This window comes from Myotis yumanensis, unplaced genomic scaffold (assembly GCF_028538775.1).
Source record: "Myotis yumanensis isolate MYYU_CA2020_CCGP unplaced genomic scaffold, mMyoYum1.0.hap1 SCAF_17, whole genome shotgun sequence".
NCBI lineage: Eukaryota > Metazoa > Chordata > Mammalia > Chiroptera > Vespertilionidae > Myotis > Myotis yumanensis.
Genome location: NW_027223768.1, coordinates 33,218,637 through 33,235,526, shown reverse-complemented (window position 1 = coordinate 33,235,526; position 16,890 = coordinate 33,218,637). Strand labels below are relative to the sequence as shown.

The following is a 16,890-nucleotide window of genomic DNA, read 5'->3' as shown; positions in this document are numbered from 1 at the left end:
AATCCCAGAAAATCTTGACTGGGTCAAACTGTCTACAGCATGATGGGTATGGGGCCAAATGGGGAGAGATGATTTGAGGACTGGCTGTCCTTTTGGTCTCTATGTAAAAACCACCAGGGCACTCCTGAATGAAGGGACAGTCAGAGCATCTGCATGAGTAGGATCCCCAGAGGCCACTGAGCCTGTGCCCTTGCAGTCAGCCATTCAGTCACAAATATTTATAGGGGGGGGGGGGGGGCTACTGGAATGGAAGTTCTCTGGGGGCATCGTGAGATAAAACACAATTACTGCCCTAAAAGAACTCAGAATTTACTTGAGAAAGCAAGGCTAGTATACATGCATATAATTCAATGTATGCAGTAGGCTGAATGCTAACAGATGTCAGAAAAGAGGGCAACTGGCATGGGCTAGATGTGATGGTTGAACATTTGTAATTCCTCACACTGATTGAAAACCTCTTACATTTTGAAACCTCCAAGAATGGAAATTTCACATTTTTCCTAGGTGACCTCCACCAGTGTTTAATAAATCCTTTCTTGAAGCTTTTTTTGAGTCACACTGTCATCTTTGACTGTGGCCAGTTCATGACCTTTATAGGCCAAGGGTGGTCAGCCTTTGCTTCCCCAATAAAGCACCAGCTCCATTCACTTCCTTGTGTACAGGTGGAGGAAGGATGAGAAGGGGTCATGGTGTTTGGTCCTGGTTATCCTTTCATTCCTCAGGGTCCAGGGTCCCTCTCTGGGACCCTCATGGTGGCACAGGCAGGAGAAGAACCCTCTTGGAGTATCTTCCGCTCCACATGGGGCAGCTGATCTGGCTGGAGGCTCAGCTCCAGCAAATATGTCATCTGAATCAAGGTGACTCCTGGGGCCTTTTCTGTCTCCTGAGCTGCAAAGACAGAGACACTGTGAGGGCAGTGGGCACTGAATTTGATTCCTCAAGAATCACCCCCATCCACCACAAGCTTTCAAGAGTGTCTTGAGCCCTTAGGTTGATACAAATTGGGTCTGAGAATCTTAGCTTCCTCCACTCGCTCCCCAAAAATCTCACCCTTTCTTCACCAGATTTAAACACCATGGAGTTTAAACTCATTTAGGGATATTTAAACCTGAGCATGTTGCTGTAAGAGGCTTTCAGCTGAGCCATGCCAAGGGTGCAAAGGTAGTCTGGTCCCACATCTGAGCCCTGCATTCCTGCTATCTGCTGCTGGGGTTGCTCATATGGTTCATACGCCTATAGTTGGCATAGGTCTTGCCACCTTCAGAAGAGCTTCTCCTTAAGCTCTGGGATGCCACTGAGACATGAGGTGAAAGATGATTTCCCTGTTTGATAAAGAAACAAAGGCCAAAACCCCTGGCAATGGGCAAGGAGACATGATTGGTGGTGTTACTCTTATAGCAATCAGGGGCAAAGCAGATGTACAGTTCTTAGTTCATCCTAGCTTGATGCCTGTGTTGGTGGCCAGAGCTGTTTCATGCCTGAGGCACATAAAATAATAAATAAATTATATATATATATATATATATATATATATATATATATATATATGGCATGATGCATGAAATTCGTGCAAGAGTGGGCCTTCCTTCCCCTCCTCCCTGCCGCTGCCGGCACCTACTTCCCTCTGGCACCCGGGACCTAGGCTTCCCTTGCAGCCCCACTTCATCCGGAAGGTCGTCCTGTCTAATTAGCAGATTGTGCTTTTATTATTATAGATATATGAAGCCAAGACCAAGAACGGTTAAATGGCTCAGGCTAGAACTCACCATTTCTACATCTAGAAGTCCTGGCACCAACTTTGACCCAACCCTGTCCTGAGGGTGTCAGATGGGAGCAAGCCCCCTCCTCCCCACCCTTGGGGCTACTTAAACTCAACTCACAAGTCCTCTTTCTCTGCAGCTTCCTTTGCAATAGAACAAGAGCCACAAGCGCGAGCGGGCACAGCACCGTGGAGACAGGAGTCAGCATCCGAGAGATGTTTTTCTCTTCTGGAGAAGCACTGGGGTGCAAGTAGCAGGGTGGGGAGGAGAAGAGCACCAGACGTGTGAGGTTAGAGCTGACTAAGAGGCTGTAGGCCATTTGGCCCTCAACCCTCATTTTATAGTTGAGAAGCTGAGGCCAAGGTGAGTTGGCTGTCCTCATTCCCATGGCAGGTTAGTAGCAGAACTGGGACCAGAAGCCCTGTCTTCAGGTTCCCGAGCCCTGACTCCTTTTCCCCACTCCCCCACCTGTGTGGGCCCCTCTACTGAGCTATAGTGGGAAAGAGGATTGGGTGAGAGTCAGGGAATCCAACCTTGGCATTTGGCTCTGCCGCAATCTTTCCTTGTGGTTTCAGCAAGTCACCTCCTCTCTAGAGCTTTTGTTCCCACCTTTTAAAAAAAAGTACCACCCTAACATGTATGGCTCAGTTGGTTGGGCTTTGTCCCATGCACTGGGAAGTTGCTGGTTCAATTCCCAGTCAAGGCCACATGCCTGGGCTGTGGCCTTGATCCCTGGTAAGGGGTGTGCAGGAGGCAGCCGATCGATGTTCTGCTCTCACTCAATGTCTCCCTCTCTCTCCCTCCCCTTTTCTCTCTTTCTAAAAAATCAATAAAAACTAATAAATAAATAAATAAAATTTAAAAGTCCCAAAGTTTCCATTGTTTAGATTTTTCTTGAAAACCACATGAAAATACTGATTCTTCTAGCATGGACCTCGAATGAGGGAGGATGGATGATTTTCTGTCCCTTGCTCTTTACTGTCTTGTGGTTACAGAAGGAAAGAAGTGAGTAGATGGAGACGGACACAGGAGTCAGCTCACTGAGGGGTGCGCCAGAGGAAAGGGCAGATGTGGAACCCCAACCGACAGAAGGGCCTGGGGCTTTACCTCTTCTTGGAGGACCCCCTGCCTGGGGGTCTTAGGGGTCCTGCTACCAGGTCCTGGCTTGGTGCTGTTTGGGGACCACTGCCTCCAGCAGGCATGTCTAGGTCCCCTTCAGTGCTCCCTTCGGCAGATGACATCTCTGTGCTGGTGGGCCCCCAGGCCCACACACCTGCAGCTCCAGTAGTTCCTTCAATGGAGCCCAGGGCTTGTGGTGTAGAAACCAAGCTTGGTTCTTGGCGGGTTTCCCACACCTGTTTTTCTGAGGCCAGTGTTGATGGCCCAGTGGTCTTTATGACAGTCCAGTCTGTAGCCAGGACTATTCTGACCCTTTCTGCTTCCTCTCTTGGCCTATTGGCCTCCATGGTTGTCTCTCTCCCCTCCTCTCTGGCCCCAGCTCTGTTTGTTGCTGAGCTCCTGGTGCCCCACAGCCAATTACGTTCCGCTGTATCAGGCATCCCTCCGACTGCTGAAGCCGGACTCTCCGGAATAGGGATGGTGGCCCAGCTGGAACTCTCTACCTGGCTAACTGTCCCTGCAGCTACCAACCCAGGGGTTCCTGGGGTTTGCATTCCCTTAGCTGAAGCTGTTCTTTTGCTGGTTTCTGGAGTCAGAGCAGCTCTGCCCCATTCTGTCCCCTGCCTTTCTCTAGTCTGGGTGGTTCCTGGGGCCCATCTGTTGGCCGCTGGAGAGGCTGTTCTGAAGGATCTCCTGACGAGCTCACTGGCAGCTGACGTTGCTCTGGGGCTGGGACTGGGAGAGCCTGTGTGAAGAGCAGAAGGAAACATGGGAAGGCTCTCTGCGGCCACAGGGTTTAGCAAAGGATGCCAGGCTGCAGGTGTTCGCTACATGCAATGCAACCTCACGAGGTGATATGGTTTTGGCCAATCTGTTGAATAAAATTAAAATTTGGGAAAACCAGATGTATTCTCTAGTCTGTTGCAAATATTGACATTTGATGGTCCTGTCTCCCCTTTTCTGCCCGCATAGTCTCTAATCAAGCTGGTGGGGCCTGCGTACTACTCCGTTTCCCAGAGGCCCACAGCTCAGCACATACTGTCATCAAATAAGAAAAAAAGAAGTCCAGTCACAGTGGAGCAACCAGTCTCAGCAGGTGGTTAGATCACAAGTGACACCTAATAAATAAAAGAAGTCCATGGGCTTGATACGCCATCTCTCCTGTAGACTGGTGGTCACAGCCTTCCTCAGACTCGGGGTGCCTGGCTCAGGGTCAAGTCTCCAGGGCCCGCCACTCAGGGCACGGACCTGGTAGCGTCAGGTGTCAGCTGAGGGGCTGTCTTAGGAAGAGCTGGGTCCTGATTCTCTGTCCTGCCCATTCTACCTGCTCTGCGTATCTGAACAGAGACACCACGGGTATAAGCAGCCACATTATCCAATTCATTACTTTCTTGGAACTCTCCCTAAATGTACAGGCCACACATGGGGCGTTGGGGGCGGGGAGAGGGGGGGGAGATGGCCAACGTGCATCCTGTTGGGCAGTTCTCCCTGACATCTGCCTCCCTTCTGATGGTGGTTTCCTAGGAGATGAAGCCTTCTTCTCAAAGTCCGTGCCTCGCCCCAGCTTTCCCTCATCACCCCCTCTGGGACCCCTTCCTTCCCTTACACCTGTTTCCTGGCACCCGCTTCGTCAACCTTGACTCACCCATCCCTGCGGAGACGGCCAGGTTCATGCTCAAGAACAGCATGTCGTTCCCGTTTCCGATGCCACAGCGGTAGGACCCCCCATCCTCCGGGGACAGCTGGGTCAGCCTCACCACAAACAGGCCGCGGTGCGGGAAGTCCGCCAGGGCCACGCGGCCGCTGTAGCGCCCGTGCGTGTAGTGGTTGGTGGACACGACGGTGTGGCAGAGCCACGTCAGGGGGCTCAGGCGGCACCAGTACTTCCGCTGGTGCCTGTTGATGGACGTGGGGGTGTAACGACACTGGATGGTGACAGCGCCCCCAGGCTCCCCAGACACCAGCCTCGGGCCCTTCAGCGCGTTGGCAGCTGCAGGCAGAGAGAGCAAAGTCTCAGGAGACGGAGTGTCGTGTCCAATCCAGCTCCACACTCTGTAGAGTTAGGGGGCAGGTGAGAAAACGCCTCCTTCAAAGTGAGACAAGAAGAATCAACATAGAAACGTCAGAACTTAGCCCCCGGGCGAGGAGTCGTCTCAAGATCTAGCATGAAGCTACATCCAAGGCCCTATCTGAGAGATGAGCTCACAAGAAGCACCTTAGCCATGACTTAGCCCACACTCCTCATGTGCCAGGTGTTCGAACGCACACAAGACTGAGCAGGGCCTGGCTTCCTTCCGCTGGGCTCCGATGCAGATGTTTAAAAGGCTGCCATCTAAGCACGCGTAAGAGGGCAGAGGGGACATCTGATAGAGGACTGCGGTGTATTTGCATGAAATGTAAAGAGAAATGTTCAATAGTAAGAACAGATCAGTGTGCTTTCTGCTGAAATGAGGGAGGGGGGCTGGGCGTGGGGAGGGGGACTGACACACAAGGATTCTGGGCGGCATGGCGGGTCTCTCCCCAGACCAGGGGTTGCAAACGTGTTCACACTGGCCACCTTTTTGTAGAAACGGTCACAACCACCTGCCACGGCGAGGCCCAGAGGCCGGTAGTGTGACTACGTCTGCTCTGGCAATAGGCGTAAACTCCAGGCGAACCACCGCATGTGGCCTGTTTACTGAATGCCTTAAATTTGATCGGTGCCAGCAGAAACCACGCTTATTCTTTCTCTTTCTGCCTCTTCATCCTCGCTCTGTGGACTTCTCTGCTCCTTGGGACAATCTCAGGCATGCTTTCGCGCACGGTGGCTTTCACAGTCTCACCTGGGTAAGAAAAGCCCAGCCTAGACTGGTTGCATATGTAAAATCATGGAACCGGTCCAGTCCAAAGACTGTTCCCACCTCCACTCTCTGACCCAACTGAAGCTTTTCTCTTTCTTTCTCCCAGTTAGGTTTGGAGGCCTGTGTGGAGGAAGGGGACCTTTGGGGGTCTCTTGCTTTGCTCTACCCCCAACTGCTCTTTTAGGCCCCTCTGGGAGTGGATATGGAGAAGAGCAGAGAGAGGGACAGTGGGGGTCTGCTCTGGTACCCTCTGGACATGCAAATGGCCAGAGCAGCTTCCTTCTCTGCTGCCTCTGTCCAGGCCTCTGGCTGCAGTCCCTTCCTTGTGAGAACTGCCTCTCCTGCTGGCCTCCTGGGACCCCACCACCACCATTCATCATCTGAGCCTGATATGTAGCTGGCCAGCCTCACCTCACCCGCTGCCAGCGCCTTTAGGGAAGGGATTCTGCCTTTTATCCATTTGTCCCTAGTGCCTGGCACATGGCAGGCTCTCCATAAATATATGTCGACTAAGTAAGTATTTGCATAGACACGATTTTTATTTATCTACCTAGGTGTTTTTTTTTTTTATTAGACTCTAACTCTCTTGTACTGGGCCTTATTGTAGAGTAAGTGGTCACAGAGCCGTGCTAGTTTTTTTTGCACATCCTAGAACCTTGACCTTACAAATGCAGCCGACTTCCAGGCGTTACGTTGAATGGAAGAGAGCAGAGATTAGGGAACATCAGAACAGCGAATATTCTGGAAGCTATTAAGTCAGGCATGTGCCTTCTTCCTCGCTCCCCCGGGGCCCAGATCTGACCACCCCCTGGGCCCGCTGCATGGGCTTGGATGCCAGGAGAGAAAGCCACAGCGGTGCCCTAACTACCGAGGGAGCACTGCCTGCCACCGAGGTGCCCGACAGGAGTCTCCGCAGCCTGGAAGGCTCGGATCTGGCTTTGCAAGCTCTGCCTCTGGGCTGTTTGGGACTCACCTTGCAGCAGGCACAGTATGAGGGCCACCTGCATTTTCCATCCTGCCCTCTGGTTAGCGACCTGCAAAAAACACTGTAAATGGAGAGGCCTGAGGAGGCAGCGAAGAACTGGAGTGAGCAGCAGTGGACCTGAGTTCAGCACCTTCTCGCTTTGGGGGCTCGATCTGCTCAGTGTGGGCCGGATGGACATCTCTAAGAGCAGGACAGGGGCCGCCCTCTCTGAGCAAAGCTGGACTCCGTCTTCACACGCCCAAGCACGCATGCTTGTCCTGGGCCACTGCCACCAAGGCTACCACTTCCCCGCTCGGCCGTTTCTGTGTTCAGAAGAGGCGGAAGGCCTTCTGTGGCATTCCACCCTCTGCACCCACTTGGCAGTGGGAGCTCTGGGTTTGGGGAGCTCTGGGTGTGGGGAGCTCTGAGTTCGGGGAGCATGGCTCAGGGGGAAAGACTATATGCTGGAGGTTTAACCCTTAGTGGCCCTGTGGGAACTGGACAAGGGAAAGAGAGCGTGCACTTGGGGTTGTTACACGACACCAATGAGATTGCGTTGGAAGTGCCAACAGTGTGCCTGGTACAGAGCAGCGACCTCCCCCCTCTCCCGTCCCCTTCTCTTTTGTAGAACAGATTCCTCATGGGAAACTTTCTGCTCCGCTGATCGTGTGCCTCTGGTCAGAAACAAGGAATTAAAAATGAACTCTCAGCCCCAGGATTGTCTGCATGAGGGTCTTATTCTGTGTCTTCTCCACAGCTTCTAGAAAGCTCTCCCTGTCCCCCCATTTGCACCCATCTTCCCTGTGGTGTCTCTCACTGGCCTGGGGAGCTCCCTGCAGACAGGGCTGGGCCTCGTCTGTCCACCTCCAGGCTCTGAAGCGGGATCCAGCTCAGTGTGGGCAGCTGCTGTGAACAAGACCTGACCACTCTTGATAGACCCCATACTGAGCATGGCAATGGTCTCTTAGTGCCTGCCCATTCAGAAGACAGTGCACATGGTACTTCTTTTGTACCCTCCATGGTTTTCATGGATGCTTTTTGATGAAAAATCTGGTCTTTGAATCTATCTACTGCCTGCAGTTCCGGGGACCTACCGATAACAAATAAGGCAAACTGCCCTGGCTGGTGTGGCTCAGTTGTTAGAGCATCATCCCACATACCCATAGGTTTCAGGTTCAGTCCGCGGGTGGAGCACATATGGAAAGCAGCCAATAGATGTGCTCTCTCAGATTGATGATTCTCTCTCTCTCTCTCTCTCTCTCTCTCTCTCTCTCCCCTCTCCCTTTCTCTGGAATCAATGAGCATATCCTTGGGTAAGGATTTTTTTAAAAGGCAAACTAAAGAGCCATTGTTTTCTCCTTCCTGCTCTCATATCCCACACCAATGCTAAGAACAGGCTCTGCAAGCCAGCGGTCTGGCCCATGGGCAGGAGTCCCCTGCCTCCCTCCCCCAACTGAACCTCTGAGCTACACAAGGTCACTGGCCAGTCCAGGACACAGGCTATAGGAGGAGAAAAGGGGATGGAGGAGAGGAGACAGGAAGTAAATCAGAGAAAATAAGAGCAGGGGGAGAGGAAAGGAAGGGTGGGAGTTGAAAGAAAAAAGAGAGGAGGGAACACGAGAAAAGTAGAACCTAGGTTTGCCCTATAGCTGCACATGGTCACGGCAGCTTGGCTCTGCCGGCCTATCCAGGTAGAGCCCCGAGCGTGGTCAGATTTGGAGAAGTCCAGGGGCTCCTTGTGTCCCCTCTGCGCCCTCCCCGCAGCAGCCCCCCTGTCTTGGGCACAGCCTTGGGCCTCCCCTGCCTCCCAGAGCTCCGGCTTCCTGCCCTGGCCTGGAGGCTCCCCCAGGTGTGCCCGCACCTAGTCCATTGTTTGATTAATGTTCTCCGAGCTCAGGCTCATTCCGAGGCTGGCACCAGGCCCCCAGTTTCCCTAAAGAGCTAAGTGCTGACGCTGCACGCATTGGGGCCAATTTCTTCGGGGGCACAGTGGGGCCGCGTCTCTGCCTCAGAGGGGCAATGAGGAAGCACAGCGTAGAGATTAAATGTCCCTGGGCAGTTATCAGCCTTGATTGGAGGCTGCAGGATAACGCAGCACCATGTCTTGGACCCTGCCAATGACCTCCAAACAACCTTCCTCCTGGGCAGGGAGCCCCAGCTCAGCAGCGGGCCGCGGGCCTGTGACAGCGCACGGCTTCTCAGGCGACGAGGGATGCTCAGGGCCCCTCTTGTCCCTCGGTCCTGCCGGGAAGAGCAGCTAGCTCACCTCCAGCACAGGCTGGCGTATGGCCCCCACACCATCCTGCCCTCCTGAGAGCCACTTCTCTCCTATCCTCCCAGTCCTGGGGACAGAACACAAGGGAGGAGGGAGCCAGTGCGGTGTAGATGGAAGCGAACAGAACAGAACCAGGATTAAGGAGGGTCCGCCTTGCCCGTGGCTGACGGAATGGCCTCGAGCAATGCGCCTTCCATCTCCGCTGCTACAGGAAGAGCACTGATTGCAGGATCTCCAAGTTTCCTTGGCTTTCTAGCATTTGTTGGTTCTACATGATGCAAGGGGTCTCCAGGGAATCATGGTCTGGTGGGAGGGAGAGTGGGAATGAGCAGAAGAGGAGGGGGGAGGAGGAGAGGCTGAGCCCTGAACTCCAGAGTCTTCCCTGGCCTTCTTGGGGGAGTGTGGGGGGCGGGGGGACCCAGCTGCTCTGGGAAAAGCACTTGACAGCCACCCACTGCAGCTCGGCACCCACATTCCACACTCAGAGACCAGACCCCGAGCTCTGGGGAGAAAGCCTCATCTCACCTTTTGTCCTCCAGGAGTGGCGGGGGCCTCTCCATCCATCTCGGTCTAGAAATAAAGTCCACTTGCACTTTCCTCTTTCTCTCTTTGAGATGCCGGTGGTTGGACCTCTTCTAGCTGCTTCTCTTGAGACCTGCAGACCGAGGAGGCAGCACGGGCTGGGAAGTGGCCGGATGCAGCCCTAAGGATGGAGGTGCAAGCGCAGCTCTGCCCTCACCCCCACCCTCCCCTCAAGTCCCTTCGCCCTGGGCCTCGGGTTTTATCCCATGACGAGGGAGCCAGTCCCAGGCCCTTGGTCTCGCTGTCCCTGATTTCTGTAGAACTTCTCCTGGAGCAGTGACAGTCGTTCCAAAGAAAACACACTGGTTATAGCCATCCACCACTTGTCACCCCTCCAGTCCCGGGTCCCAGACCTGTCAGGATGCCCCAGCTGAGCCAGCCCATGCAAGTGATGCAACCCCCGGGCAGGAGAGAAAATTCAGGAGAGGAATTCCCCGGCTGACTGGGGGCAGCTGGTGCCTTCGCGCTGACCTGGCCCCTTGGACTCCCCTGCAGAGGCCGTTTGGGTCACTGACTGCAGTCCAGCTGCCCGCTGACAGTGACTAAGTCATGCCCTGGACAAAGCCCCACACAGGGAGATGACCTCGTGGAAAGAGGACACTCAGTGTAGCTTGTCTGGCTGGATGACACGCTTGAAAAATCCCCCAATAGTTCCCCTTGGAACGATGTCATGGGTGGGTTTTGTCTCCTACAAGATGTGACCTGCCTGCTCTGCTGGTTTTAAGCTGACCTCTCAGTGGCGGGCACAGCCCAAGCCCTCAGCAGCCAAAGGGCTCCTGGGATGGAGGTGCTGCAGACTGGAGTTAAGGGCTCTCACCAGGACCTCGCCGACAATGTGGCGCCCTTGGGCCAACGAGGAAGGACCCTTCTTCCTTAAGAAAAAGAACTTGAGCGGGTACATTGCTGAACAATTTGAATAAACACAGTGACGGCGTGTACTCTCTATGCATTTCCCCACCCAGGTAGGAAGACAGGTTGGGGTGGGGGGTGGGGGTTCCTGAAAGCAAGTAAAGGAGCAATTGCCCAGGACGCCTGGGCTGGGACGAGGTGGTCTCATGCATGTGTGTGCCCGGGAGCACGCACAGGTGCCTGTGCTACTGTCCCAGGGCTCGGCTGGGCGCCCCAGGCTGGAGCTCAGCATCTTCACCAACACTCGGCCTCCCGTGGACAGTAGGCCCCAGCTACGCCATGAGCGGCAACCCCTGAGCGAGGCGCGCTTGCGCAGTGCGCAGGGCCCGTCAGAGGCTGTCCTAGGACGGAATGACCCTGTGCAGGGGGAGGAAGGCTTAACGCCTGGCGAGGTGCCCCCCTCCCAGCTCCTCGGGGAGCCGCCTGGCGTTTCGGTTGATCGATCCATGGGTTGATCACTAGACTTTGGAATCAGACTCCCTCCAAGTTAATATCGCAGCGACCCTCCCTTTTTACTGAGAAAGTGATTACAGTCAGATTGTTTACCCTCCTTGAGCCTTGTTTTCCTAATCTGTAAAACAAGAGGCGATAGCACCTACCTCATAAAGTTATTATGGGGAAGAAGTGTGATAGTCAGAAAACATTAGCTGATAAAATGTAACAGTTCAGCTTGCAGCAGCAGGAAGCTGGTGTCTGTCTGGTAATGATCAAACCTTTAAAAAAAAAAGTCCTTTTTGCCCTGCCGGCGTGGTTTGGTGGTGTGAGCGTCGACCTATGAACCAAGAAGTAACGGTTCGATTCCTGGTCAGGGCACATGCCCAGGTGGTGGCGGGCTCGATCCCCAGTGAGGGGCGTGCAGAAGGCAGCCCATCAATGATTCTCTCTCATTGTTGATGTTTCTCTCTCTCCCTCTCCCTTCCTCTCTGAAACCAATAAAAAAAATATATATTTTTAAAAGTCCTTTTGAAGGCTTTCATCTGTTCAGAAGTCTGCCACTTTCTTACATTTCTTTGTTCTTTTGCCATTTCCTTATTTTGGCATTTGAAAGATTAAAAAGAAATCAATTGTTGGGGACATGTCTGAATTGATTTTGTATATTAAAATAAGTATCTATCAAATGTGTAATATCCTATAAACAGTGCAGTCATTTTACACCCTTGAGGCTGTCTTTTCTATTTTGCTTACTTTTGGACGCTTTGAAGACTATTTAGTTACTAAAAAACACCAGGTAGTTGTGGAGCACTGGGCCAGTTTCCAGGGCCTTGTCCCCGAGCCTGGACGGCTGAGCCTGGAGCTTTAAGGGCGATAACACTGCACTGGCTTCTTCTCCTGGAGGCACATTTTGCCCAACACAAAGCCTCAGGTGGCCTCTATTTTATTTTATGTTATTTTATTTTATTGTTAATCCTCACCCAAGGATATTTTTTCATTGATTTTTAGAAAGAGTGGAAGGAATGGGGAGAGACACAGAGAGAAACATCAATGTGAGAAAGACACATCGATTGGTTGTCTCCCACACATGGCCTGGGGCTCAAGCCTGCAATCAAGGTACATGCTCTTGACTGGAATCGAACCGGGGACCCTTCAGTCCCAGGGCCGACACTCTGTCCACTGAGTTAAGCCAGCCAGGGCCAGGTGGCCTCTTTACAAAGGCTCATGACACTGTGATCTTCTGATTTCAGGTTCCAGACTCCAGGAAACGGCTAAGTAATACTTTGACCAAATGCCAGACTTGGGAAAAGCTTTATCCACTCCCCATCCCAGTTTTAGCAAAGGATTTTACCTGCTAAATGGACACACAAGGGTGAAAATCAGCAAGCGGAAAACTAACCAATGCAGGAAAAGCCCTTTGTGGTATAAAACGATCCATATTGATCCCTTCTCTTTCCAAAATGTTTCCTGGTGAATAAATTAAGAGCAATGTGCAGAGACGTATTATGCATCAATGTGGCTGGCACTCAAGGCTTACATTCTCCTTATACATCATTGCAACGTTTCCTGCTTACTCTGCCCACATATTTGAGCTTTTTTCTATCGGGAGAGACGCACCCCCCTCCCCCATCCCAATTCTCTGACCAAAGCTCTGGTCAGAATACCAAATGCAGAAGAAAACACCGTTTAAAGACACTTGGGTTACTACAAGTCCTACAAGTCTTGATCATTTATTTAGAAACTCCTAGAAGAATGTAACTACGACACTTGTCACTCCTCCAAACGATATCAGAAGGAAGTATTTGTACAGCACAAATAATCACTCAGAGTCGTTCCCGCCCCCATTACCTATGATTTCACTTTTCGAGGTTCAGTTACCTGCAATCAATTGTGGTCTAAAAAGATTAAGTGGAAAATTCCAGAAATAAACAATTCATACTTTTATATATATATATCTCAGAGAGGAAGGGAGAGGGAGAGAGAGACAGAAACATCAATGATGAGAGAGAATCATTAATCGGCTGCCTCCTGCACGCCCCCTACTGGGGATCCAGCCCACAACCTGGGCATGTGCCCTGATTCATGAATCGATGCTTAACCACTGAGCCACACCAGCTGGGTCAATTCATACGTTTTAAATTGCGCACCATTCCGAGGAGTGTGATGAAATCTTGCACTGTCCTGCTCTATCGTAGGTGGGACGTGAATCCTCCCCGTGTCCAGTGTCTCCACGCCACAGACACTCTCTCCCAATAGTCACCTAGTATCTGCCATCTTGGTTACTACATGGACTGTCGAGGTATCAAAGTGCTTGTGTTCAAGTAACCCTCATAATAGTCTAACGCGAAGTCCCTTGCCTACGCCACTCACCTCACTTTATCTCATCACCTAGGTATTGTGTCATCTCACATTATGACAAAACTAGAGGCCCGATGCATGAAATTCGTGCAAGAGTAGGTCTTCATTCCCCTGGCTGCTGGCACCGGCTTCCCTCTGGCACCTGGGACCCGGGCTTCCCTTGCAGCCGCGGCTTCATCCGGAAGGACTTCTGGTCTAATTATCATATTACCCTTTTATTATTATAGATGAGGAAGGGCGAGTACAGTACAATAAGAGATTTTGAGAGAGAGACAAGAGAGAGGCCCCATTCACATAACTCTTATTCTAGTATATTGTTATAAATGTTCTCTTCTATCATTAGTTATTATTGTTAATCTCTTACCGTGCCTACTTTATAAATTAAGCTTTATCATAAGTATGTGTGGGTAGCAAAATACATTATATACAGAGAGTTTGATACTCTCTGTGGTTCCTGGCATCCACGGGGTGTCTTGGAACATATTCCCCTGTGGATAACAGAAGACTGCTGTCCAATGGCACTTAGCAGGCTTGACAACCTCCGCCATCATGTGGCCGATAGTAAAGACTGCAATCCAGCATCATTAACACCCCTCCAGACACAACAGGCATTCGGAGGCGGCAGGAGAGCGCTGTAGTTTATGTCCACACACACGGCTGGTTAAAGCACAGGGTACAGAACCCTAGCTCATTTCCTAGAACATAGGGGCATGTTGTCCAAGACCTCAGCTCACACTCATCTCCGCATGTTTTGGGGGCAAAATTCAACCCAATAACAGGGACAAAAGAGAAAAGAAAAGAGCTGACAAAGTATCACCTGGAAAACAGTTGTTGGACACACCTGAGCAGTCTGTACCTCCTGACCTCAGAAGCTGCTGGGAGCAGGGTCCTTCCCAGGGTGTCCCCGAAAATGCTGGAAACAAGTCTGATTTTACGAGCTGAGAGAGGCCAGCTTCTCACAGCTGCCGGTACGGCCGTGCCATCTGTCCCACAGCAGGGGACGGACCAGGTGATCCCCCTCCCCCCCAAATCCTTGCATTTTAAGGCACCCTCGCGGTGTTAGCTTTATTTGCAGAGCTGTGCTGGGTTACCCCAGGGGCCCCTTTCTCTGCCACAGACACTGGAACCGCCCACAAGCTGCGGTACTTTTTCAACTGTGAGAAGATGCTGCCACCTTGTGGCAGAAAGATGCCATGGCTCCAGTGACCCTGTACCATCACTCAGACTAGGACACTTTTTAAAGTGAAAGGGGGCACTTTTAATCATTGTGGTGGGACAGCAGGTGTAAATAGACACGATCTTAATTGTTCACATTAGGGGAATGATTACTTTTTAAATTTATAAAACTATTTATTTTTTGAACTTTTCCTTCTGCAGAGCCGGCCATTCACCTTCCTGTGAAGCCAGACTGCTTCACGGTTCCTTTCTTTCCGCATCCGCATCCGTTCCATGACTTCGGAGAGCTGCATCCCAGCCGGGAGCTGGTTGTTTTGCGGAATGTTTCCGGGACGGCTCCTTTAAATTCACAGTTATGTTTGTGGGTCAGCCTTTTCCTTTCTTGCTCCTCCTTCCTGCTTCCCTATTTTGTTCCAAACTTGAGGACTTGACCAGCAGGGGGTGCCGAGTACCAGTGGCACCGGCTGGCTCTGCTCACAGATCCCTGGCTGCCGGCACTTCCCTGGGTTTTCCTTTTCTGTTCCTCAGCTTACAGACAGCTGCTGGAGCCCGAGCTGCAGTGGGCCAGGTGTCAGGAGGATTTCCAGGGGCCTCACCACGCCATGGAAAAATGGCCACGGGCCATACATGAGCACGCGGCTTTTTACCTGAGCCAGACAGCCCTGGCCGGGCCTCCAGTCCCCTGGCCGGTGCAGGGAGAGGTTTCTCCTTAGCCATGATGCCATGGCCTCCTCCTCACACACCAGGAGCAACTCCCAGCTCTTCCCACGTGCTCTGAAAGGGTGCATCACAGCGTGAGCTTGGCTTGGCTTGGTTGGAGCCGCTATGTAAAGAACCTCAAGAAGAAAATTAGTCAGCTAGGGTCGAACCTCTGAGACAGAGACACGTGGTCCAGGAGCACACAGCACACCAAGAGATCCCTCATGGCCTCTTGGAGACACAGGAGCCTCTGGCCATACACACCAGAGCAGGAGCCACAATGGGGAGCCAGAAGTCAAGGCTGAAGACAGCATCCCCCCAACATTCAAATAAATGAGCACGTCCAACCCTGAAATGTTTCTGGGCTTTCTCCTCAGTCACCCCTTCCATCTCCTGCGAGGCATCTCGGAGGACGAACTGTAGGAAACATCTGGCAACAAGCATAGAACTGCACAACCAATTTACCCATTACCCTGAGGCCTGGGGGGTCATCTGTAGCCAAATCTCCAACATATTCCAAAAGGAAGCCGGCCAGTGTTCTATCGTTGTTTTGTATCCGGCTGCGAGATTTGGGTGGTTGTATTTCTGAATTTGCTCCACCACCGAAAGCTGCTCTGCCACTGGTTTTCCTGATGATAAAGATTTCAGTTCCCTATGGGACTCAGGAGCTGCCAACGAATAGGGCAGCTCGGTTCTGGCGGCTCCTCGAGCTTCCTCACCCTCACTGTTGGCCTTTTCCAGGAGTCTGCCGCTGCTCTCCTAGGCCTCTGACTCTCCTCCTCACCGCCTTCCTTAGATTCCAGGTCCCAGGGGCTCTCTGAGCCGCCACTGTCCCCTGCGACGCCCTCGCCCACCCCTTCCTCCTCGTCCTGCCCATCACTGTCTTCCCGGCTTTGCTCTTCCTTGACGTTCACCTTCCCGTCTCAGTAAGAAAGCAAACACCTGCCATCCCTGTCCAATCCGAAGCCACCGCTTAAGTCATCCGCTGACATATGTTTTGGTTTCTTGATATTTTCATCCTCATCCTTTCCAAGAATTTTTCGGAGTCCTTCAGCCTCCAGGCTCTTGAGCTGCCTCTGGTCCTGCCCATCCTTTTCCGCTTCCACCGTTCCAGGGCCGTGCCTTCATCTCAGAGCCAAGCTCCTGACCTGTCATGTCATATGCACCAGGCCTGGGGTTTTCTCCTTTTATCTCTGACTCAGGTGCTCTGGGGCCAGGAGAAACGGGCTTCTTTCTGGTCTTGGTCCAGCTTCCCCCGAGCATCTGCTCCTTAAACTCGTCTCTCCCTCTTCTCTTGCTTTGGCTTCACAGTGAGCTCTTCAATCAGTTCCTTGTGTGCTTTTGGTTTCTCCCCCACCTCCTTTATCAAGGTCTTCTAAGGAGCTCGCCGCCTCCAAAACGGGCCGCCGTCAGCTTGACTCAGTAGGAGAATGATTACATAAAACACAGGACAGTCACTTGAGGGGGATACAGTCAATTACAATAATAACGGTTGTTGCGAGACATGAAGAAACCTTGTGCCGTTGTAGCGTGTATGAATCTTACCTGCATACCCAATTGTGCCAAAATAGCAACTTAGATTTTCTATAGCGAGATGTACTTTCTTTCTCAAGCCCCAGGACCCTGTGTGTCCTGCCCCCGGTGTGCTCCGGGGGCTGATCCTGGCAGTCTCAGGCAATTCAGTCTTGTCACGCCCTCCTGCCAGCACTTGCTTTCCCAAGCCCTGTGCCTGGTAGTTTGCCATTACCTGCTCTCGCCGGCACCCGCCGGGATGCC

General features: G+C 52.2%; 1 protein-coding gene and 2 pseudogenes across 3 annotated transcripts; 1 reads left to right on the top strand and 2 right to left on the bottom strand.

Annotated features, from left to right (window-relative positions):
- Positions 1-288: 288 nt before the first annotated feature.
- FCAMR (Fc alpha and mu receptor) lies at positions 289-9,605 on the bottom strand. 3 transcript variants are annotated; one of them, XM_070396229.1, is made up of 6 exons: positions 9,484-9,605; positions 6,693-6,753; positions 4,525-4,869; positions 2,868-3,624; positions 1,881-1,999; positions 289-888 (listed from the first exon to the last, which is right to left on the bottom strand). In XM_070396229.1, the coding sequence occupies exons 1-6, from the start codon at positions 9,520-9,522 to the stop codon at positions 719-721; spliced, it is 1,491 nt and encodes a 496-aa protein (XP_070252330.1). In that variant the 5' UTR covers positions 9,523-9,605; the 3' UTR covers positions 289-718. The 3 variants fall into 3 exon arrangements, with proteins under 3 accessions (XP_070252330.1, XP_070252329.1, XP_070252331.1); XM_070396228.1 differs by having other exon boundaries at positions 1,881-1,988; XM_070396230.1 differs by lacking the exon at positions 1,881-1,999.
- Positions 1,349-1,491, top strand: LOC138996502 (small nucleolar RNA SNORA48; annotated as a pseudogene).
- Positions 9,606-14,939: 5,334 nt separating the features above from the next.
- LOC138996176 (nucleolar protein 14 pseudogene) lies at positions 14,940-16,665 on the bottom strand (annotated as a pseudogene).
- Between the last annotated feature and the right edge of the window lie 225 nt (positions 16,666-16,890).

Bases quoted from the DNA above. Each gene is read 5' to 3' on its own strand.
- FCAMR (XM_070396228.1), bottom strand. From the start codon at position 9,522: ATGGATGGAGAGGCCCCCGCCACTCCTGGAGGACAAAAG. The intron at 6,754-9,483 runs GTGAGATGAGGC...TGTTTTTTGCAG, and splicing joins CCACTCCTGGAGGACAAAAG to GTCGCTAACCAGAGGGCAGG. The intron at 4,870-6,692 runs GTGAGTCCCAAA...CTCTGCCTGCAG, and splicing joins CATACTGTGCCTGCTGCAAG to CTGCCAACGCGCTGAAGGGC.